Genomic DNA, 25,130 nt, shown 5'->3' on the forward strand with positions numbered 1-25,130 from the left:
CATTCTAAACCATAGTTGGGGTGTTCCCTGATGTAGTGCCCACAGACCCTCCAAGTGTCCCTATTTTCCAGGGAGAGAAGCCATCCTGGTTTCTGATTTGATCTTGGAATTTCCTGCTTTTCCTTAAGGTAAAGGTAAAGGGACCCCTGACCATTAGGTCCAGTCATGGCTGACTCTGGGGTTGCGGCGCTCATCTCGCTTTACTGGCGGAGGGAGCTGGCATACAGCTTCAGGGTCATGTGGCCAGCATGACTAAGCCGCTTCTGGAGAACCAGAGCAGTGCACGGAAATGCCGTTTACCTTCCTGCCTATTTATCTACTTGCACTTTGACGTGCTTTTGAACTGCTAGGTTGGCGGGAGCAGGGACCGAGCAACGGGAGCTTACCCCGTCACGGGGATTCGAACCGCCAACCTTCTGATTGGCAAGTCCTAGGCTCTGTGGTTTAACCCACAGGTTTCATTGGAGAAATGTTGGAGGGTATGGTCTTATCCAATCTCCGAGCCATCAGAAGGCAGCCCTGTATAGGGAAGTTTTATATATATGTTTAATGTCTTAACCTCGGGTTAAGAACTTAATTTGTTCGGGAAGTCTGTTCTTAACCTGAAACTGTTCTTAACCTGAAGCACCACTTTAGCTAATGGGGCCTCCCGCTACCGCTGCGCCGCCGGAACACGATTTCTGTTCTCATCCTGAAGCAAAGTTCTTAACCCGAGGTACTATGTCTGTGTTAGTGGAGTCTGTAACCTGAAGTGTATGTAACCTGAAGCGTATGTAACCCGAGGTACCACTGTATCTGTCGGAAGCCACTCAGAGTGGCTGGAGCAACCCAGTCAGATGGGTGGGGTGTAAACAGCAAAATTGTTGTTCTTGTTGTTAAATAGGGCGTCTCTATTTTCATCAGTGAAATGTTGGACGTCCCTATTTTCATCCGATGCATGTTGGCGGAGGCGTGCGTAGTGCGGCCACGCTCCCTTAAATCCGCCTCTGCCCGACGCAGCGGACGGACCCAAAACCAAACGCCCCTGCGTTTCTCTGCTGTGCTGGAAACGGTCCTCCTCGCCGAGCGGGCAGCCGGCTCGTGACTCCATGGAACGGGTTTCGCTCCGCTCTCGTTTACACCAGCGCCCTCGAAAACGGATCTAGCTGCTTCCGCGCCCACCCCATCGCTCTCGACAGGTTTCCAGAATGCGCCTCCTCCTGCGATGCAACCGGGGCGGACGAGCCCTTAAAACACAATCCGGGGGGCCGGATTTTGGTGGGGTGGCGGCGGCGGCGGCAGGCAGGGGCAGGATGCGGTAAAAAGCGGAGGGACTGAGCCCTGAAAACGGGGGAGGAGGGGGTGCCTTGCGCACCTCCAAGGCACCGGGATCCTCCAGGAACCAGGCGACGTTTGCGCAGCGTAAGGAGTTGGCCATTTTCAACCCAGGGAGGGTGGAAGTGGGAAGCTCCGTTAGGAAGGCGGGGGGGAGAGAGAAGACAAGCCAGGATCATTTGGATACCGTTAAAATAAATAAAGAAATCCCTTCGCCTCCCTCCGACCCCAATGCAGAAAGAGAGACACCTATAATTTGGTGCATGCATGACACTAAAATCTGGATGCGTTGACAGAATGCTTTTTTTAAAAAAACACCAAGCACGTAAACACACTCAAAAAGGAAAAACGGTGTTTGCATTTTATTTGAGATATAGCGAAGGGGGGGGGGGATGTGGAAGTGCATCGGAGGAAACCCTCCCCAGCACGGTCGCATCAGGATAGAAAGCCTGATTGCTGTACAGGGTGGGGAAAAGACAGGTTACTAGTTGGGTTAATATTATATTTCTGTGAAAATGGGGATTGCAGCGTGGATAATGCTCGGCTCCTTCTCTCCCGCCCCCTCCACTCTCCCTCTCTCGCTCTCTGTCTCTCTTTTTCTGTATATTAAATATGCTTTGCTTGTCAATTTCATCGCCCTGTGCATTTCTGCAGGGAAGGCAGCCCCGCCCCCTGTGCGCGCAGGCGCGGCCAGCCTGAGGTTCCCGCAGGCTCAGCATTCAGTGACCACAGGCTGATGATTGTAGGTAAGGAATCAGATAAGAAAGTAATTTATAAACCTCTTTAAATCATCAAAATGCAGCTCGGTAAAGGTCCGCCGCGTGCTCTGCAGACCTTTTGCTCCGCTTTGCATGCAATGCATCGATTCGAAATTGTGGTGCCTGCCTGTTTATTTATTTATTTTTTTTGCAAGTGGATATGCCAGCATTTTGATTTTCTCCCCTTCTTCTTCCTCCCACCACCCCACTCGAGTGGGGACCGCGAATTCATTTCAGTTGCATTTGCTTTTTGCAAGGAACAATGTAGTTAAAACTAAAGGGGGGGGGGAATCTGCAAGATTGGCAGAGACAGAGAGAGAGAGAAGGCGGGAGGGGGAACAGAGGGGGAAAAGCACCCCAAGACTTAGTGGCCGGGTTTGTTGCAAAATTGGGCTGTACAAAATTCTGGGGCGCTTTTTTCATATTGCAGTTTCCATGTTTTACACGCGGGGAATGATAATTTGAAGCCCCTCTCCCATAAATACGACATAAAAGAGTTGGGATGAAGCTATGCAGAAAGGGGGGGGACGAGGGGAGGGGAGATGAGATGTGGGCACTGATTTTGTAAGGGAGGGAGAGAAAAGGGGTCGTTTTCACAAACTTTCTTCTTCGAATAATTTCATGCCTTGCCTCTCTTTCAAATAAAGGGGATCTCTGCCTGTGCAACAGAATAAAAAGAGGGAGAATTCCGCCATTTTGATGTTTTTTTAAAAGTAAAGACTTTGACAGGTTTGTAGTAGCCGCCCTTTGCTGGAGACCAGAGAGAGGGACACAACTCACGCTTTGCCTGTGTGTGCAGGGAGGTCTTTCTCCTTTTCATTTTAAGGTGGGGGGAGCCTCCCTTTCACCTCTTGGAAGATTGGGATTCTGATGCATGAAAGTGAATATTTGCTGAGAACAATTTCTGCAACCCAGGTACTTTTATTATGGGGGCGCACAGGCAGTACCAATAGCATCTCCCTTGAGGTCTGAGCTGCCTTGGAAGTATTGGCCCAAGTTTTTTGGGTTTTTCGTCTGTGTTTCATTTGTGGTTTTAATTCTGGAAGTGTGCATGGGCTATTACCATATTCCCTCCAGCATATGGGCCCATTTTGTCCTGCCAGTTTAAACGTGTGGGTTTCAACACTCCTGACTCCATCATCCATCTCTTAACAATAATAAAGGGTCCCAGGAATTTCTGCGTCCCTTTCTCCCACCCCTATCCTGCCCCCTTCTGCAATGTTTTACTCCCCATTGGTTTGATCTTGAAGGAAGTGGTTTGGGGGTTTGTGTGAAGTCCATCACACTGGAAACATTTTTATGAACTGCTTGTTAAATAGCAATGAGGTGTGATCATCTTGCTGTTTGCGAAAGTCGAGGGGAGAAGCATGCTTTTGTGTAGAATCGGTGATTTCGGTTGCTTGTTTGAATGGTCTTGGACGAGGCTTCCTTTTAATTAACCACTCACGCTTGCAGAATGCTACTAATGATAGTGTAGTGCTAATTGCTAATCCTTAACGTTGGAACTTTATATTATTAATAGAGATCACAGCCACAGTGGCTGTAGAATTGAGCAGCTAGATGAGAAGGTAAGATTAGCACCTGTTATTGAAACTTACTCAAAATGCTTAACACTGAAAATAATTCTGATGGCAATGTCATAGATGTGATAAGGAGCCAGGCATTTGTAGCAGTCAGTTTATGGCTTATGCAACACATGAACTGCCACACTTTAGGTATTACAAAAGACCATTACCTAGAAATAACAAGATTTTCCCACTTTTGCTCCAAAATCGTGGTATTTTCTCTTCTATTTCCTTATGAGTCCTCTGTTAAGGAGAGCGCTAGAAATGGAAATGGCCGTGATGATTCTTTAATAGCTGGGAATTGTGTTTTCAAATTATATAATAAAACCATCATCAATCACAAGAGTGGATAAAGTGCCCGATTGGACCATTTTATTGCAGTGACATTTAATGGCATTTTATGTGCCCACAACACACTACAGGCAGTCTTGGGAAATGGCGTAAATGCCCTTCTTGCCGTTTATTGGATTTTTATTTTACTACTAATTCTCTAACGTGGGGTGTGTCTTTGGAAAAATCAAGTATTAATGGGCATTGCACAACTGTTTCCAAGCACTACATATTCTTGAGGTATCTGGATTTGTTTTTGTTTGCTTTCCCCCCACGTGGAGAGCTTTGATGTGTAGCTATGCGGCTGGTGATGTTCAGAGTTGCTGCTCATTGAATAAACATGCAAGGGTGTATTATTCCCCCTCAACTTTTGCAATGTTCGTAAAGGGAGATTTCAGTGCTCCATCTCCCTTAAGTCAGTGATGTCTGAAGACTGAGCTACGCTTACTGATTCCTTTTGTTTGAATTCCTTTTAAATTGCTGGTTGTTTATCTCAGTTTATAGCCCATCATAGCCCACCAGCTCAGGGTGGATTACTATATAGGGCAATATAAACAGAATTCCAATGTACAGAGGCTTATGGCCCAGAACCTGGGTATGAAATTGATAACCTAAAACCTTGTCCATGTTTTACAGACTGCCGGTAGAAATGTGGAGTAAAATAGTGGGTTTTCCCTCACCCTATTTTAGATCTGGGAACCACTTTCCATTTTAATCTATCACAGCAGTTCCAGTTCTAACTTGTATGCAACTTTATGCTTACAGAGTTCGTCCTTCCTTCCTTCCTTCCTTCCTTCCTTCCTTCCTTCCTTCCTTCCTTCTGATGTTGTGCCATCAATATACTGTACTTAGCATGGTGCAAAGTAGAAAAGGACAGGGCTTTGCCCTTTGGAGTTTACAATCTAAAAATTGTCTCAGGGGAGACAACAGAAGATGAGGAGGGAACTGAAGCTGGGGTAATCAGGAGATGAATATGCATTTTACCACTTAACACATACTTCGACTCCTTTTCAGTAGGGCCTCAGCCAGTTTTTAGGGATGATGGGAGTTGTATTCCAGCAACATCTGGGGGGTGGCAGCTGCTCCATCCTTGCAGGTGGGGAAAAGGATTGTTCTTCCCTTTCTGTTCATTTTTCTCATTTCCCCACTTTCTCTGACAAAACCAGTCGTGGTAGCTTGACAATTCCACCCTGTCAGATCTTTTGCTTATGATTTTTTATTTTTCCTTTTAGTTCATTTTCCAGTAATGTAACATCTTGTGTGTTTTTGCTGTTTGGGAACAAGAGTGGGTGAAGGAAGGAAAAAAGAAGCCTTTGCCCTTTAACAGGCATGAGACCCATCAAAATGAACATAACTGACCAGCTTGTATTGAGGCCTCTGAGATGTCCATGTGCTCACCCCCTGGCTTGTGCAGGAGAAAGTGGTGGGTGGGGATGGGAAGCACCAAACATAAACCATGCAGTTTATTGTGCTATTGACAAACCAGCCTATGTACATGGTGTGGTGGTGTTGGTGTTGTTGTTGTTGTGAGGGCTGCCTTTGTTTTGATGGGTTGCAGGTTGTACAAGGGCGGTGAAGATTGGAAAATAATATGGCGTCCAGTGGTGGGTTAATAGTGTTGTTTTTCCATCACATGCTTGCATCATAGATAACGGGCCGAGTCGTGACAACGTCGTAAATATATTTCATCATTTCAGTAAGATCAACAATGCTTTTAAAAACTGCAACGTATGTGCCATCTTACAACAGCCTTTCAAAAGCCCCCTTAAAAACCCATGCCTTGATCTGGTGCTTAAATATCAAAAGGGAGAGCACCGGCCATATTTCAAGGGGCTGGTAGTTCCAAAGCTTCTTTAGGGGGACAGGATGCCATGCAAAGAAGGCTTGACCATGCACTGTCACCAGATTTATCACTTCTTAATGGCGGGGTGCTCAGGACGCACTGCCTCTTAGTGCTTAACTTCTGAGCAGGATTATATAGCGAATGGCATTTAGGTCCCAAGTCATTCAGGGCTTTATAAGTTATCTGTATACAGACTGCAAACAGTAGTATCCTTTGCGGGAATCCCTGGTTGCTGTTCAGTGGCTGGAGTGGGTAGGAGTAAGAAGATAACTGTCGTGGCAATTTATTGCAAGAATTTCAACAAAGCCACAGTTTGGTGCTTGGTATCATTCCCAAGAGTTGTCTGTAACAGGCATGCGATGCCACTGTGCTGCAGTTCTGGTTTTGTAAAGTGACCAGATGAGAGACCATTAGGAAATTATTTGTACAGAGCTGATGTCAGCATCTGACATTGTTTGACAGTTGTCAGGGCCCCAGCACCTCAGCAGGACCCCCTGCTCCCTATAGCTGCCCCTCATTCATTCATTCATTCATTCATTCATTCATTCATTCATTCCTACATTCTTAAATTGCCCCTAGCCTTGCACTCCGAGAAGCCCCTGGCTGCCTTGGCCAGCTAGCCTCCATTTTAATTTCCAGCAATGTCCCGATGTTCCTTTTAGGTATTGTGGGAAATTAAAGTGGTGGTTAGGCCCAAGTGCCCATACTGGTTGGAGTGCTGCTGTCCCCTTGAACCCGCCAGAGATATGTGAGGGACCCACAAGAGTGAAGTTGTCCAGGAACCCCTCAAACCTAGAGCTGCCCCTGCCTGTGTATACTGGGATACCGGGAGAGGAGTGGGATAATCAAGATGAGAAAGTGTTTGAGCATGTGCAGAGTAGCATACCTGTGCCTTACTACTGATCAGCAAGAACAACACATTTGGAATTATTACGAGGGCTTTCATGATCAGAAGAGAACTGAAGAACCTCTTGTTTTTGAAATTACGCAGGATGGATATGGATAGAAGACATCAGGTTTTGGTATTGGGAGAAAGGATATATGCAGGCCATTGGAAACAATAGATATGAAAAAGGAGAGAAGTGTCGTTTCAGATTATATCTCTGAAAGGAAAAAAGCAAAAAGCAGGCACACACTCTTTTGCAAATAAGAATAGGCAGTTTGAGACCTCCATCTTTCATCGGAAGTGTTGCAGCCTTGACAGTGAGTTCTGTTAATTCCATTTCAGATAATGTGAATACTCACTTTTTCAGCAACCAAGTAGTCTGGGTCTCCTGAGGTCTCCTTATTACCGGCCACTGTAGTTATATTTGAGCAGTGCTTTGAAGGATTGCTAAATTCCACATGACAGCAGATTGCTTTACTGTGAACGCATTGTGTGGTGCGTGTACAACCTGAATCGGAGTGTGTGGATTTTTCTAAAACCCTCAAAAACATTGCAGGCTTCCACAGCTGAGCTCAGCCTCCTACGAAAGCTGTTTCCAATCATCCAATGCTGAGAAACTGAGTGTGTAACATGCAAATGTGTTTGTGGACTGGGATTGTGGCTGCAAGAGCCACCCACAATTTATACTTGTGCCATGGGAAAGAACACTTAAGACATACAGTGGCACACATGTAGGGTCTTTTCATTAGATTTGAATGGATTTAAATTGGAGGCAGGAGCTGCCATCATCACCACCCATCTCCCTTGCTCCACGCATCACTTCTTCCATCTGTTGAAAATATTTATGGAAGACAAGGCTCTCAATGCCGCTAGCCAGCATGGTTCTGTTTTGCCTCCCTGTTGGAGGCTGTGTGCCTCTGTATTGCTGGGAATCACAGCTGGGGAGAATGCTGCTGCATTCAGGTCCTGCATCTGGCTTCCCATAGGGGCATGTCTGCTTGTCGCTGTGAGAACAGGATGCTACGTAGACTGGATGGGTCACTGCCTTGACTCAGCAGGGCTTTCTTAGGATCTTAAAAGGGCAAGACAAATGTGTGGGATCTCAGGAAGCTGAAGGCAAAACAACTGGGTAGTTCAGATGCAAAAGTCCAGAGGGGAGGGGAATGCAGGAAAATTTTTTTCTCCCTAGGGTTTTAGCTCTTTCCAAACCCATTGAATGAATGCCCCCCCTTTCATTTGTTAGTTCTTATATCAGCTGAAAAACTGCTTTGCTTCCTCTAAAGCTGCTCACCAGCACTTAGCACACAGGCAGCAGACTTAGCAGGTCACCACTCACAGACCTCCTTGCTACAATTTCAACTCAAATTATAGTAAGTCATTATGCACATTTTATGCAAACCTGCAGCTTCTTTTGCCCTTTCTTCGGGTGCGTGGGTGCAGAATTTCTGCATTGTGTGTGCACGTTTGTGTATAATGTCCAAGCATTTGTGTAAGCTCCATGGACAGTGTATGTTCCATGCTTGGTGGACACTGCAGTTTGTGCCAAGGTAATGAAGTGTTTTGTGTGCTGTGCCCCATGGCAGAATGGCGATGCTCATAATGCCTAGCTCAGTACGTGTGGAGTGTAAGGCAACTTTTCTTTCTTTGTACCTTGTGTTACAATCAGTGTTTTTTTCCCTGGGGCTACTGAAAGGTACACAGTCCCGGCACCTTTTTTCTAGAAGAAAAACACTGATTACAACAAATGATTTGCCAGAGAAGGGATGGCTCCCTTCCCTTCAGCTCCGTTTTTTGAAGGAAAAAAAAGCAGAAGCAGGAGACAGGCTTATTTCCTGTCAGAAGCAAAACTAAATAATCTAGATCTGAGAGTTCTCCAATTTGGGATATGTATAGAGCATCTTTAGAAGCAAAGGTGCAACATTTCCTCCTCCCAGTCACTGAAACCACAGAGATCTGAGCCTCTGGCGAAGAGAAGCAATTGGACATGGAGCAAAACTGACAGCCTGGTCCTCACTAGAAAGTGAGCCCTGGTGATTCCGTTCGAATTTATTTCTCAGCCAGCATGTTTGAGGTTGCAGCCTGAGCTGTGTGCAGATTAGGCCAACTCTAGGAAAAAGACAAAGGTAGCAAGACCTCAAAGCCACACTGAAAGTCAATTATTTGGCCCAATACATTTCAAGTCAGCAGCCACTCTCTAGAACAGCCTGTAAGGGAGATGCCTTTGTTGTACTATTTTTGATGCCTGACAAACATGTTTTTTGTTTGTTTAGGGAAGCTTGCTCAGATTTTAAATGTTGTGATGTGCATTGGTTTTTAAAGTTGTTGATTTTATCTATAGTTTGATAATGCTATTATGTTGACTGTTTTAAAAGTGTGCTTTTTTTACCCTTTTGGAATGAACATTCATTTGAATGAACATACTGTGTTATGTAAACCAATTCGATTATATATAAATATTGCTAAATATATGTAAATAAATAAGTCAGTAATATGACCCCCCGCCCCGTTTCATGGCATCTAGTTTAACAGAACTTCTTTAGTTTCTCCTCTGTGCCCAGTGTAGAAACGCAGTGGGCAGCTGCAAGAGGGATGGAGCTCTCTGTTCCACTTCCTAGTAGCCTGGTAAACCATTTTTCAGGCTAGTAACGCTTGTGGCTTATTTACAAGGCTGATATAAGTCTAAAAACGGCAGACACCAGCCTTCCCAGCATAACAGTGCTCTGCCACACCTCACACACATTTTGCTCCCCCCCCCAAAAGTTCTTCTTTACAATCATTCCCCCTTCCATCACTATGCATCTCCCCTGATGAATAAGTAAAAGAAAACGCAAACACAAACGTGTTTATTCTTAGAGTAGCAAACATAGTCTCCAAGTAGCAAGCTACCAAATCTATTACACAGGGATTGGAATATAATGCTACAATTACTAACTTGGTGCTTGCACAATTTTAGCAACAATTGAACTATCAGATAGGGTTTTTTTTTAAAAAAAGTATTGTCTTCTGTAACTGGGGCAACTGAATAACTATTTCGTTCTCTTCTGAAAGGCTGCGGTGATTGCCTGTGTGCTATATCTGGTGTCTTGAGAATGGCACCACAAAATAGAATGGTGCTGTGCCAGTGGCGTAGCGTGGGTTGTCAGCACCCAGGGCAAGGCAAGTAATTTGCGCCCCCTAACCCGTGGATTTGCGCCCCCTAACCCGTGGATTTGCGCCCCCTAACCCTAAGCCCCAGATGTTGCGCCCGGTGCGGCCGGCCCCCCCTGCACCCCCCACGCTACGCCACTGTGCTGAGCAATAGCAGGGACAAACAACAAGAGATAGGCTAACCCATCGTTGTCCTGCAATGCATTTGACTGGCTGCTGGAGGCACAAGAATGCTGGTATATATGGGACCTTGCTCGGCTTCATCAAGGCAGTTCTCACTGTATTATTAGGAGCTAATTTCCAGAAGGGTAGCCATGTTGGTCCATTGTAGCAAAACCAACAAAGAATCATCTTGTGGCACCTCAGAGATGAGCAGATGTATTGTGGATCACAGTTCTCTTTATCTGGCACGTGAAGTGTAATCCAGAATCAGCAAACACATATAACATGTGGTGAAGAAGAAGGGGCTCTAATCTCTGCATCCTCTCCATAGGGAAAGAAATACTGAATTGATTTCTTTCAGCCTTGGAAGACGTAAAGGTACAGCAGAAAGGGTTTGTGGGGATGTGGCAGACCTAACTCCTTGTTAAATTGAACTTAGTCTCCCCCCCCCCAGTAGCCTCCCATTGTGACTGTCTGAATAGATAATATTTGGGGCTAGCCAGACCAGTGGCTGTTGGAGGTGTCTCTCAGGCTTTTCCGACAAATGCTGGTATGTGGATTTCAAAGCTTTTGATGCAGGAACAAGGTTTGAAGACTGACGCTCTGCGTGCTGCTGACAGATGGGTTTTAAACGTAGCACAAGCTTGTTTATATGAAAACAGCTGCTTTTATTAGGCTAGCTGCAAAGAAATTTGTGGAGAGATTTCAGGAGTTGTGAGTTTTGTTTTGTTTTACCAGAAGCAATTGGTTTGAGACCTTGAGACGAAACGTCTGTTTCCCAGGAGTTCTAAGCCCTCTGAGTAGGCGCTGGGTCATTCCTGTTCGGTGGAATTCCTGCCAGCATCTATAAAGGGGTGTCATTAAAATCTGATACAGTGAGAGCTGTCAGTTTGCAAACTCAGTTCAGAAGAGAGGCATGGCAGGTGGAGACAATGGTACTAAGTCAAAAGTACTTCCTATGACAGTAACCATTAGCTGCAGACAAAATTTTATCACAAGAACCAGGTTCACCCTAGCTCAGGCAGACCCGAAGAGTTCTCTTCTGATCTCCTGTACTCCCATAAGATTAGAATTATGGAGTACCAGACATTAAATTTAAAAACAAATAAATGAAACATTATGTGCAGGCTCATAATGCCAACATTTACTTGCTGGAGGAACATGAGGAGGGGTGACTCCAGCCATGGAAATTTTCTCAATTTGGACACAACCCACCATTCATGTGGAAAGGAAAACCTCATGCTCAGTTTCAAGTATCAGTGACATGTGAGCAAAGATGCAGACAAATTCACTCTTAAAAATATTTCATAAGATAAGTTATAACGAGGCCAGACTGCCCTATGCTACTTTGGTCCAGTATTCCTGACAACATCCCTCTCACCCCAGTTTCCGGTATTCTTTTCTGTTCTACTCGGATGTTCATCAGAACATACTGATGACACATGCGCACTCTTAACTCCACAGAGTTGATAACCATCTATTTGCATTCTTCTGTTGCCCTCCAGTGGCCATAAGAACACTGAGGATCAGCTGTGCTTTTGACTCCAAGCTTCCAAAGGGATTTTGAGGCTTTCCAGAGCAATGATAAATGCACCGTTGTTCCCCCTTTTTTTGCAGGGGGTCCAGAGCTGCATGCTACATTTCTCCTGCAGAGATTCCTCAGCTTTCCACACTCATACCAGGGAAAATTCCGTTGTTTTGGTTGTGACAGTGTTGTGTAAAATATGATTGCGTGAACAAGCACTTAATGGACACTGCTATGATGCCAGCATTGATGAGTGACACAACCCTCTCCATACCAGTGTCATGCCATTTGTGACTTTAAAAAAGTTATAATTATGGCAGCACTCCCTTGTGCTACTGAAGCCTGGGAGAGTTCGTGTTTGAGTATTTTCCTTTTCATTATGTTTTATATAAACATGTTTATCCCACATTTGAATACTTTCAAGGCAGCTCACAACTTATGTAGGTTTAGAATCAACCATTACCAAATAAAAGCAGAGTTTTCCAGCAGCCATAAACTCCTCAAGATCAATTACCGGTACTCAATAAATAAAATTCATCTACACGCCCCTCCCCCCCGCGGAAAACACAGTCACTTTTACCTGCTGTCGAAATGTCAGCATCAGGTGAAGTAAGGAGAAGAAACTCCATACAACAGGTGTGGTGCCATCATGTGTTCTTGTTTCTGATGTCCACTCACCTCAGAAGTAAAGGTGCCCTGAGTTGGGTCTCCGGGAAGGTGCTCAATAACCAGACTAGTTCGTATTGGGAGAAGGTGGTCCTTCAAATATGTGCATCACTATACATGTCTACTCAGGTGTAAGTTCCATTGATTTCAGTAAGAGATCTGAGGGTGTGTAACAGGAATGGGTGGCGCTGTGGGTTAAACCACAGAGCCTAGGACTTGCCAATCAGGAGGTCAGCGATTCGAATCCCCGTGACAGGGTGAGCTACCGTTGCTCGGTCCCTGCCCCTGCCAACCTAGCAGTTCGAAAGCACCTCACAGTGCAAGTAGATAAATAGGTACCGCTCCGACGGGAAGGTAAACGGCATTTCCGTGTGCTGCTCTGGTTCACCAGAAGTGGCTTAGTCATGCTGGCCACATGACCTGGAAGCTGTACGCCTGCTCCCTCGGCCAATAAAGCGAGATGAGCACCGCAACTCCAGAGTCGGTCACGACTGGACCTAATGGTCAGGGGTCCCTTTACCTAACAGGAATGGAGAACATTTTAGCCCCCAAGGGCCGCATAGATAAGTGGGTGACTGATTGGGCTGCAGTCGTGTTTACCACAGGATTGGGAGACTGCAATCCTATGTACTGTGTTCAGCCATCAAGGGTTTTCATTGAAGCCTGTGCAGGTACCCAAACTGCACACACCCACACCTGCAAAATTTCCAACCGCTGCTGAATGTTGCTGCCCTCCCTGCACTGGGCCAGTGTGATTTATAAGGGAAGGACAGTGCATGGGGGATGAACGTCCTTTGAGGACTAAAAAGCTGTTCATCCCTGTACCTAGAAGTAAACCTCAGCTCCCTTACTCATATCAGTGGAACTAACTTCCAAGTAGACATGTGTAGGATTGCATAGTTGAGGTGCAATCCTGTTCACACTTACCTGAGAGCGAGCGCTGTTGAACATCATTTGTTTCGGAGTAAACAGGGACGCGGGTGGCGCTGTGGGTAAAACCTCAGCACCTAGGACTTGCCGATCGTATGGTCGGCGGTTCGAATCCCCGTGGCGGGGTGAGCTCCTGTCGTTCGGTCCCAGCTCCTGCCCACCTAGCAGTTCGAAAGCACTCTTAAGTGCAGGTAGATAAATAGGTACCACTTTATAGCGGGAAGGTAAACGGCGTTTCCGTGTGCTGCGCTGGTGCAGGCTCGCCAGAGCAGCTTCGTCACCCGGAAGTGTCACCGGACAGCGCTGGCCCCTGGCCTCTTAAGCAAGATGGGCGCGCAACCCCAGAGTCGGTCACAACTGGCCCATACGGGCAGGGGTACCTTTACCTTTACCTTTACCTTTAAACATGCAAAGGCTCACGGCATTCGGGCCTCGGAGATAAAAAATTAACACTTTCATGCCTAGAAATGAACTGGCAGCAAATTAAGCTCTGTTAGCACTGATCAGAAAAGTTCATTTCTAGCTGCACCAGGAAACAGGCAGCTGAAGTTTCCAAACAGTCTTTAAAGGCAGTGCTACACAAAATGCATTCCAGTAATGTAATCTGTATGTTATCAGAAGATGGAAGGGTTTTTTCAGGAAGATTGTAGCTGGTGCACCTGACAAGATGATTGAAGGCACTTTCTGCAACCGAGGTCATTGTTTTATGCATCCATTCATTGAGCCAGATCGAATAGCATCTCCAAGTTGTTGACCTGATCCTTTAGGAAAGTACAGCCCCATCAGGAACAGGACAAGTATCTATTTCATGGTCATAGTTATCCTTGGCGCAGGAGTTTATTTATTTATAAAAGTATTTGCATATTGCTATATCATAAAAAATAACAAAGCAGTTTACAAGAATAAAACCATAAAAAGGTTAAAAACAGACATTGATTAACCATTATGGATAGTTAATTTGATCATCCAATATTCCATCCATGTGTGCAAAAACAAATGAGAGATGTGCATGCAAAATCTCGCATGAGAGGGGACTCTGCTGTCTATATCTGTTCCTTTAAAGAAAAATAATGGTGATACATCTTAAGTTCAGCCTCTGTTGCCTGTGATTCACTTACACTTCCTCCCAAATGCTAAATGGGATCTCTTCTTCCTGGTTGTGTTCCAGTTCTGTTCTGTGTGGCTTAGGCAAGGTGATGGATGGACGAGCAGAGATGGAAGTGATAAGAAGCACAAAAGGCAACGCGACAGGGGAAGTCAGTGTCCATTTGGTTGCCAATGAGAATACTGTGCAAAATGCCCACCTACCAGCAACCGCCTTCATCATACCAGGTAGGTACTTGGAACTTGAAGCATCTTGCTGTATTTTCAGAGTCTCCTGCTGCCATTGCTTCCATTCTTTCTGGTCCAAAAGGCAACAACTTATGCTTATGGCCCAAAAAGCAAAGCTAATATCCCACCCACTCTGTCCATTGGGTTCTGTGTGTTTGGTCATTCAGTTTGCAGCTGAATGTATTTTCAGTGTACATTATTCAAAGCTGGCCTGTGTGCAGTGTGGTGAACGAGGACCCACCCACAGACCCCTGCCAAGTACTTAGGCATACCTCTGAAGCTTGTGAGCAAAGTAGAGGGCGGCATCCGTCTAACACATCCCATCTACAGTGGTACCTTGGTTCTCGAACACCTTGGTTCTCAAACGTCCAAAACCTGGAAGTAAGTGTTCTGGTTTTCTAACGTTTTTCGGAAGCCGAACGTCTGATGCGGCTGTCTACTATTATTTCCAGGGGCCCTGCACTAGTCAGAAGCTGCACCTTGGTTTTCGAATATTTCGGAAGTCAAATGGACTTCTGGAATGGATTAAGTTTGGCGCTTTTGTTTTTGCTATTTGTTTTGCGTTTTTGTTTTTGAGGCTTTTCTGGTTAATTTGTTTTTGTGATTGTGTGGAACCCAGTACAGCTACTCATTGATTGATTGATTGATTGATTGATTGTGTGACTGTGGAAATGCATAAAAGCCCCCCATCCAAACAATGACTATCATCAGTTCAGGTAAGAAAAAATAATAATTTTGATTTTTATGATCTACAATACTGTCTTATTTATTTTCTAGTACAGTACATTGATTAATGCTTTCATTTTATGGATAGTGGTCTCTATAGATAGTGAAATTCATGTTAAATTGCTGTTTTAGGGGTTGTTTTTAAAAGTCTGGAACGGATTAATTCGTTTTGCATTACTTTCTATGGGAAAGCTCACCTTTTGGGACACTATGGTTTTAGAACGGACTTCAGGAACGGATTAAGTTTGAGAACCAAGGTACCACTGTATGCATGGATTTCCATTTGTGCAACTTGATTTCCCCCTCTCTCTCCTCCAGCCGTGCACACCCTGCACCATCAAATCTCTGGAGGGTTGGGGGAATCCCCAGAACAAATAGAGGGTGGGAGCAGGGGGAAGTCTCATTATGCAAGCAGAAATCCTTGCGCTGACGAGTAGCATTACTCTGTGCTGCTGTGGATACAGCCCATGCATTTAAAACTCGGATCAGGTATGAGAGCAGATAAAGTTGTAGAAACATCTCATGGCGTAGATAAGTGCTGTAAGAAAAGCAATGAGAACCAAGATGTAATGATCTAACTTGCAGTAGACATGTGCCTTTAGGACTTGAATTTGCTCTGCATCTATTGATCACGGTGTTCTTGGGGTAGGAAAGGAAGAAGTAACTTTTCCTTCATGCATCTAGACAGTAACACGTTGAGACTAAGGAGAGCAATTTAAGCTTGTAGGCTTAACTATCAAGTTTGTTTTTGTTTCGCCAGGACCTAAAGCTATTCTCACCAAGTAATGGTCATGTGGGTGGGAAGCCTTGGCAAGTTTCATAGACTCATAGGGTGGTACAGTTGGAAGGGACCCCAAGGGCAATCTAATCCAACCTCTTGCAATGCAGGAGTCTTTTGCCCGACGTGGGGCTCAAACCCATGCCCCTGAAATCAAGAGTCTGATTCTCTACCAACTGAGCTATCCCTCTGGAAGTCATTAATCTTACATCACCTACACGTATAGCAGGGATGAGAACTCTGCAGCCCCCAGATGTTGCTGCTGGACTACAACTCCCTTCATCCCTGACCCAGCTTACTGGAGTTGGACTCCAGCAACATCTGGAGGGCCACAGGTCCCCCACCCACCTCTGCCTTATAGTAAAGGATTTGGGCATATCCTCCCTACCCATGTTCTCTTCCAGCCCTCTACTCTGCCCAGACTGTAATGCTGTGTCCCTCCTTTGTGTCAAAATCTTCTGACTGTCTCTGCTGTGGGAGATGTTTTGCACATGCATGCGCCAGGAGATGGTGGTGACACACTGCTTTCCTTCCCTTCTTCACAAGCAAACACAACCACTGTAAACCTTCCAACAAGCACCTTAGAAATCCAGCGATTCCCTCGGGAACCCCAGAAAAGCGTGGGGTCTGAGAGGCAAAGAGAGGGCCTGGGAAACGAGCCGATCACAGCGACAGTCATCCCCCAGATCAGCGGAGTTCAGACCTGCAACACCATCCGGGTTCTGGAATGGAAGGATGGAGTGGCCACTCTCCCTGGAAGCAACCTGAGGGTAAGCGGAAGAAGGTCTCTTTGCTGTTCCTAAATCCCTTTCTCCTCAGCTTTCTAAGGGAGCGTTGGGTTTATTTATTGCTTTGTTTCAAATTCATAAATCGCTTTAGAAGCAAACGTTGCTCAAACAGTGTACAGTAAAATAAAGGAAAAAATAAGAAAAGACACTACAAACTCTTTAAAAACAATAAAAGTATTGTACGATTTATTATTCCATAAAATGACGGGGTCACACTTCCAGGAACGCCTTCTTGAACAAAAATATCTTTAATAGATGCTGAAATAGTAAGGCACTGGGTGCTTGTCTAATTTTAGTTGGTAACTGATTCCAGAGGGATGGAGCTGCAACACTAAAAGCAGTAATGGTAGCACCAGAGGCTTCTTAACATTACACAAAGGGTTATACATAGTGGAAGGCTAGGTCCTTGCATTCTGAGCTTTTTTTTTTTTTTGCTTGAATGTGGCACTTTAAACTTCCCCTTTGGAATCTTCAGCGACAGCACGAAACTCACTGCTTGCTCTTGAGCTATTTTTCCAATCTATCCTACCTTACAGGATTGTTGTTCATTTTCCCTAATCTCGTTGGGGCAAAGGCAGGATGCAGGTGTATTGATGATACCGCCTTGATTTCATTCCAGCACAATACAGCCATTGTGCCTAGATTTCTCTTGGGTTTTTTTCTCCTATAACTTGTTAACCTTCCCTCTCTTAATGCTGTAGTTTCGGATAAATGAATATGGGACGCTGAAAGTGGTCAGTGCTGACAAGCTTTTGCCAACAGAGCCCCTAAAGGAGTGCCACTCAGAAAGAGAGGGAGAGGATGAGGCAGCAGCACCTCTCAGCAAGGATAATCCCACCGTGACTCAAGGTGAGGATTGCTCCTCAGCAAGGGTTCAAAACTTTGCATGGAATTACACTTGTAGAAGCCCCTGCTGGGCCATAGTGATAATGAGAATGCTGGGGTGATATTGCTACCTCTTAATGCTCCTCTGGCTTCACACATGTGAAGAAATGTGTGATTTAAATGTATAATTACAGGTTCCTCAGATGTTTTTTTTCTGTTGGATGGCCACGTTCACAGCACACATTTAAAGCACTATGATACCACTTTAAACCAGCGTGTCTTCCTCTAAGGAATCCTGGGAGGCAGTTGTTAGCAGACCCCTATTCCCTTCACAGAGTTACTTTTCCAAGTTCCTTGTGAAGAGAGATTTGTTGTTATACTACTCTGCATGTTGTAGTTCTGTAAGGGGAACAGGGGGTCTTTCAATAACTCTTAGCAAGCAAACTATGGCTCCCAGAATTCTTTGGGGTAAGCCATGACGGTTTAAAGTGCTTTAAATGTATGGTGTGAATTTGGCCTAATTGTTGTTCGAGAACACTGGGTGTCTGTGTCAAATCGCACAATCGGTGGTGTGTGTATGAAAGATCATTGATTGATTTATTTTAAAACATTTCTAAATTGCTTAATGGTTAAAATCTCTCAGCAGGGCACAAACACTAAGCCAGCAACATAAAAACTGAGGTGAAAGGATCCAATCTTATGGGTTGGGGAAAACCTGGACAAATATGTATGCCTTCACATGATGTCTGAAATAAAATGTGGCAGATCACGCATGGCAGAGGGAAAGGCAGGGGCAATGTGAAAAAATGCACATTTTGGACTGACTGCCCTGTGACTCCAATACAGTACAAATCCAATTCATAAGAAATAACACAAACAATAAAAATATAAATATAAATGATACTTGTAGCACGCTACATTACAGGAGCTGCAAGAGGCAGAAAAATCATTCAGTTGTTCACCCCTAGCAAGGTTCAGGTGGTCCGTGTGGGGGTGAAAAAGTTTGGGACCCACTAATCTATGCAATCTTACTTATTCGGGTTACCTGAGTTTATTTTCTATCTAGTCTCTGAGTGCTTTGTTACAAGGCAAAATTTTGAGCTTGTGTGTCACTGTGCAGACAACCTAAAGCTGGTTCTTAGCATTGTGCTTCTGACACGAGTGCTCAGACAACCACGCCAGAATCTTGGCCAGCTGGCCGGCCTGCTGCTGTTGAGTTCACTTGTGACTAGTGTGGCCCATTTGAGTTTTTGCTTCTCTGTCGGTTTCCCTAGACTCTGATGTCCCAGAGGCTCCCAAGCTGCCAACCGTGGACAGCCTGTGCCATTGCAGCACCTGCGGCCGAAGAAACGTTTCAGGGTCAGCCCAGGAAGGAAGAGGGTTTTGCAGTGAGAACTGCCACCGGCAATTCAAAGAAAGGTAAAAAAAAGAAGGCGGGGGGAGACGCTATCCTTGCATGATAGGCAGCAGGAGGGGAGGAATTTTGCAGCTCTGCATATTCCTAATTCTTCTGATTTGGAGAAAGAAGAAATGGAGAGAAAGAAATGCTGCTGTGTATCTGCCAGGACTGGAAGCTCTCTTTCCTTTGGGTGGGTTATATTAAACCTACTCCTGTGCTGAAATGTGCTCCCCTGCCCCAGTTTCTCAAGAAGAAGAGACGTCCATTTTTATTGCCTCAGCCACAAGAATTCAGGGGGATTTTGAACTCACAAATGGGCCAAGAGTAGTGTGCATGTTTCTTCTTTCCATTAAACGTTTCTCCAGCACTCTGCCACCTCCATGACTGTCTGCACTTCCTCATCAGAAAAAGGCCCCTTGGGACAAGTTACCTCATGATGTCTTCCCCTTGGCTTTTAGCTGAAGTGTCGGCATCTGAGAAGGTGGGCAGAGCACAGACTGCTGGTGATGAAAGAGAGGCAACACATCTAGGAGGGTTTTAAGAGCAATATTTATAGCATTTGTGTCTCACCATGCTTCCAGGGAGTCCAGAGTGACTTACATGAGTGGTAATAATAATAATAATAATAATAATAATAATAATAATAATAATAATTTATTATTTATACCCTGCCCATCTGGCTGGGTTTCCCCAGCCACTCTGGGCGGCTTCCAAAGAACACTGAAATACAATAACCTATTAAACATTAAAAGCTTCCCTAAACAGGCCTGCCTGTTGGGACAGGGCTGGGGTATCACATTTTATCCTTAAAACAGGCCAGTGAGGTAGGCCGGAGCATATGCTGACATACTATGGGCTTCACTGTCAGCTTCACAGCTGTACAGGGACTTGAACCTCTCATCTTCTTAGCCCAACACAATATTATCTGGTTGGTACAAATAGGTCTTGCTTCCCTAAGAAGTCAATCCCCTCCAAAGTGAGGCTTTGCCTCCTCCGTTCAGTTTCTACAGCGATCACAATATTGTTGCAGGAGCCGATTCTAGTGCTCAAGGCCAAGCGGTTCCCATTGCTTGGGAAACATGGTTGGCGGTAGAAGTCCTGAGTCTGCAAAGGTTTGCTTTGCTTTGTAGGTCTGTCATCGTGGAGAACTCTGCTGGCAGCACCAACTCCACTGAAATCCTCAAGCCAGTGAAGAAGCGGAAGAGGAAAGATTACCAAAGCCCCTCCGAGGAGGAAGAGGAAGAATCAGAGCAAATGGTACAGCTGGGGTGTTCTTCCATATATGTGCAAGAGGTCCCTAAGCAACATTTTGTTTTCTTATATACAATTCCTCATTTCATTGACCTGACTGACTTGTTTCTAACTGATTTTTTTAAAATACTCTGACTGTCAAAACTTGTACATGCACTGTTAAAGTGGATTAGAGCTCTCTCCTGTCCTAGTGCAACAAATCTACTCTTGACAATAGCTGGGTTTTTTGCAGTTTGGAAAGTGATGGGGAAATGCATTGAAAAGCGTGGGGAGAACGAATGCTGAATAGAAGGCATATAAATGCCCCACAAGCAAACCAGGAGGAATGCTCAATAAAGACCAGACATAGTCTAAGCTCTGCATAAGCTCAGTGCAAGCAAATCAGGATGAATGGTCAATAAACAAGATGTCTAGAGGAGCCCACAGATAGCATAAAATGATGCAGAATTTCAGTATTGTTTCATTATGGGGAAACTGATCTTACAGCAACTACCTTAGGACTTCCTTTCACGTGGATAAATAGGGGAGTCTGAAGTTAGCAGTAAATTAATTCAGAGTAGGAAGGTTTGATTTTTGTTTGTATGGTGTAGGAAGTGAAGCAAGAGGAGACAAATGGCTCTGGAGGAGAACTTCCTGCTGGCAGCATGGGGCATGAAGAATGGAACACAAGTCAGCCTGGTAAGCTCATGGCATAGATCTCTTGCTCAAGCCATTCAGATTTTCTGTTTACTAAGATGATTCCTTGCGTAAATAGAGTGTGGCACTCCTTATTTACTCCTGTTCTCTGGAAGGTGGAGGCTAAATTGTATTGGGATGGAGTGGTTTTGGTTTAAAAGTTCCTGATAGGATAGTCAATCAAGAGTTCTTCTAGAGTCTTATGATCCAGTGGTGCATTTCAGAATGCTGCAGAGATTACAAAACACACAGAAACACCTGAAACCATAAAATAGACATTATTAGAAGTAGTCGTTGTTCTTATTTCCTACATTTATATATAGCAGTTAAACCATTCAAGCAAGTGCATGTATCTGTCTACACAACTTGGATTTTTGGCTTCATATAATATTTTTGTATGGCAGTCCCTGCCATTAGCTTACAACTGGAGGCGGGAGGCATTTAGCTAGAAAGTATTAGTAGTTTGGGTGCAGAGGAGAGATGGTGGTGATGCTGTTGGAGGCTATTGTAAGTCAATGTAAAAGAGCAAAAAATGAAATACTTAAGTCTATTACATTTAAAGTTATTTAATCGATTGAATCGTTTCAATAAAGCAACAGTGTAATGCAGTTACGTTGTTAGTGCTGAGTCTCCTAAGTCATCCCTTTGCATTGATTGACCAGCGCACTGGGAGGCAGGAAGAGGTTTACTTCATACTGCGCAAGTGGGGAGAATACGGCCTGCTTGCTTTTGCTGATGCTTCAGTAGAGAGAGGACCAAAGCCTTAATTAACATAATGAAAACTAAACGTTCTAGGAGGGGTCCACCCATCTGCCCTCTGTCTGCCGCCTTGGGGAAAAGGGGAAGCTCAATATAGGAAGTGCTTTCCTTATATACTGCATCAGAAATGCAATCCACTCATGATTATAAAGGGTTGGCCAGCATCCCATTAACTGAGTTGTCACATGATGGAGTAACATTATGCATAATGTGGAGGGAAACTAGATAGAAGTCTCCCCCCTCCAATCTCTCCTAATGCTAGAATCCTGGTGTCATCCAGTGAAGATGGATGCTGGGATATTCAGGGCAGAGAAAAGGAAGGCTTGTTTTTTTTATTACACACAGTGCATGGTTAAATTATGCACCAAGTTAATGTTTGATGTTTTATTATGTTTCTGTATATGCTGGAAGCCACCCAGAGTGGCTGGGGCAGGTGGGGTACAAATAATAAAATTATGATTATGATTATGATTATTAATTATGAAATTTGCTACCACAAGATGTAGTGATGGTCACCAAGCTGGACAGCTTTAAAAGGGGACTAGACAAATTCATGAAGGTTAAGGCTATCAATGGCCACTTGTATGCCTCTGAATAACAGCTGTTGGTAAACATGGGGGGGAGAACATTACAGTTCACCTGCCCTGCTTGTGGGCTTCCTATGGTAAAAAAAAGATGCTGGACTAGATGGGCCTTTGGTCTAATCCAGCAGCTGTTTTTCTTATATTCCCAGTGTCTGTGACCAACAAGAGGGCAACTGCTGAATCAGAGTCAGAATACAATGCTTTTGGGTAACATACATCACTTGTCCTGCCCTCAATTACTGTGTCTTCAAAAGGCGGAAGTAGTTGAGGATCATAAATGGCAGTACAGTGGTACCTCGGGTTACAGATGCTTCAGGTTACAGACGCTTCAGGTTACAGACTCCGCTAACCCAGAAATAGTACCTCGGGTTAAGAACTTTGCTTCAGGATGATAACAGAAATCACACGTCAGCGGCGGTAGCTAAAGTGGTACCTCAGGTTAAGAATAGTTTTAGGTTAAGAATGGACCTCCAGAACGAATTAAGTTCTTAACCCGAGGTACCACTGTATGTGTGGCAGGAGGGCAGCACCAAGAGAGGACAGGACAGGGGAACTCATTTTCCTGTTTTCTGAACCTTGCCCCCAAAATGTCTAAATGCCAATAAAGCTATTATTGCTTTGACCATTTAAATTTGGACCTTGTCTTGCTGTTCTCAGTTTCCAGCGAGGAGAAGACAGAAGGTTGGACCTGGGCATCTTACCTTGAAGAACAGAAAGCCATTGCTGCCCCTCTAAATCTGTTCCAGGAAGTGAGTTAACAGTGTCCCTGTTTCTGTCATCTGTGGGTGTACCTAATCCCAGCAAATTCTAGGAACTGTAGTTCCATGAGAGGGATCTCTGTCAAAGAATTCTTAGCACCATCTACTCACCACAGTTTGCAGGATCCTTTGTGAGAATCTGTAGCAGTTAGACTGAAATAAAAATTGGGTAAATTAGGAATGTAAATATGGCCAAGTGTGAGGAAACCTCTTATTCCGTTAGGAGTCAGTCTCTATCTTCTGCTGCCTTCCACCCATGTGTCCTTGTTTCCAACTCAACAATTTAATCATGGATTTTGCTTTATTTTCCTTAAAAGTCTAATCATGCTTTTATGTGATTCTTCTCACTTCCATTTATTTTCGGGGGGGGGGTGTTGTTTTTTTGTTGCTTTTCTGTCAGTGGAAAATCACATGGGAGAGTAATTCTAAAAAGTTGTTGAGGGAATAAAATGAATCTACAGTGTATTCTTTTGAAAGTATTACATGTTTTTTAAGTGATCCATAGTAGTTTAATGTATCCATTGGAAGCGCTCTGTTTGAGATTAACTTGATTTGACCATGTAGGCAGTATTTTTGGATTAGTGAGGAGGCTGCATCACTTACTCCCCATTTTCGTACACGTTTTCCCTATCCTGCTGGGTGTTCTAGATAAACCAGTCTTCCACATTTTCAGCACACTTCATGCTAAGCCTGAGAGAATCTGATTCCTCTTCCCAGATGGAGAACAAAAGCTGTGTGTATGGCTGCTGCAGGGGTCTATGGACTAGTACCTGTGACATCACTCAAGGCATACACTTCTCTGGAGCTGCTTTGTGTGTGTTTTAATAAAGGCTGTGTTCATACATAAAGCATGGAGTATTAGGCAAATAATGTGTGCTTGGTTTGGGCCTTCTTATTCCTGCAGGGGAAAAACTAACTATGATCCTTGACTTAGTGCTGTGTCCAAACCCAAGGTTCATGCTTTGTTTCACTCCAACAAACCATGATTGGCAAGCCAATTCTTTATTATGCATATGCCAGTTTTGGTTTCTCTCAGTTCCTCATTTTTTCAATCTTAAGTTCAGTTCTACACATGTCCTCATCAGTTTGCAGGTTGTTGTTGTATTTAAGTTCCCATGAAAACCAACAGCATTTTAATGATAAGTTCTCCTAATACACACATTTTTGTATGCTGTTTCTCCCAATACACACATTTTTTTGCAAACCATTTCCCCCCTGATATAATGCAGAATTCCATTGGGTGAACGGTGTAAAAGACAAGCAGCCCAGCAATAGCAATAAAACATTTTTCACCTTTTCCTGTGGTTTGTTCCTTTTAGCACCAGTCGACCCCCCAGCACAAGAATGGTTTCAAGGTGGGGATGAAACTGGAGGGGATCGATCCTCAGCACCCTTCTATGTACTTCATCCTGACTGTGGCCGAGGTGAGATGGGTCTGTCCATTTGCATTCTCTTGCATCTGAGCTGCTGAAGGCCACGATAGGTTGCATCTAAAGTAGCACTGAGTAATGCGTCCCATCGGCGCATGGATTTCCGCTTGTGTAATGGGACTTCCCTCCCGTCTCCTTCCCCTGCATATGCCCTAAATGTGTTCTAGGAGGACCTGCATATTGGGGGAAGACGCAGGGGCCAGGGGGCATGCTGAAATCCTTGTGCTAACAGGACATGTTAGTAGGATACCACCCATTGCCTCCCTCTGGGTTTCTTTCTGGCTATTCTAAATACAACTAGAGCACAGCACCATCAGATCTGTTTTATGAGCGTTTGCTGAAGTACAAGGCTTAAATAAGTCACAGATCTCCCTGAAATGGAGTTATCAGATCCTTGCAAAGGGTTTTGTAGAATCTCACTTCATGGAGCACTCCAAGGCTCTGGGTTCAAGCCAAACTTGCAGAACAATCCAGAATCCCAAACCGCTGTACTGTAAGGGGTTAGGATGAGGCAGAGGTGCCCTTTGTCAAACTCGGCTGGGCTGGGTTGGGATCTGCTGGTTGGGGCTTTGGCCACTGTGAATCTCCCAAGAGCACCTACCACAGGTCTGGCTGCTGGTGTTTGGAATATATCCCTTAAACAGGCTCAAGCTGGGCTAGCCAGGGATCCACTGTATTCTGAGCTGGTCCAGCTACCAG

The 25,130-nt window shown here is 44.7% G+C and overlaps 1 protein-coding gene across 3 annotated transcripts in view; it reads left to right on the forward strand.

Moving 5' to 3' along the window:
- The first annotated feature begins 1,008 nt into the window (after positions 1-1,008).
- The window catches only part of L3MBTL1 (L3MBTL histone methyl-lysine binding protein 1), a 41,234-nt gene continuing 17,112 nt past the window's right edge, over positions 1,009-25,130 (forward strand). For 2 of the 3 annotated variants that reach the window (XM_053393999.1, XM_053394001.1), the window contains exons 1-10: positions 1,009-1,401; positions 1,969-2,060; positions 14,295-14,458; positions 16,509-16,732; positions 17,452-17,599; positions 18,850-18,994; positions 20,105-20,231; positions 20,816-20,903; positions 22,901-22,992; positions 24,321-24,425. In XM_053393999.1, the coding sequence (XP_053249974.1) occupies positions 14,323-14,458; positions 16,509-16,732; positions 17,452-17,599; positions 18,850-18,994; positions 20,105-20,231; positions 20,816-20,903; positions 22,901-22,992; positions 24,321-24,425 (1,065 nt within the window). In that variant the 5' untranslated portion in view covers positions 1,009-1,401; positions 1,969-2,060; positions 14,295-14,322. Of the gene's footprint in view, positions 1,402-1,968; positions 2,061-2,675; positions 2,988-14,294; positions 14,459-16,508; positions 16,733-17,451; positions 17,600-18,849; positions 18,995-20,104; positions 20,232-20,815; positions 20,904-22,900; positions 22,993-24,320; positions 24,426-25,130 lie in introns of those variants that run through there. The other variant, XM_053394000.1, reaches the window with a different exon arrangement.

Source organism: Podarcis raffonei, chromosome 6 (genome assembly GCF_027172205.1).
Source record: "Podarcis raffonei isolate rPodRaf1 chromosome 6, rPodRaf1.pri, whole genome shotgun sequence".
NCBI lineage: Eukaryota > Metazoa > Chordata > Lepidosauria > Squamata > Lacertidae > Podarcis > Podarcis raffonei.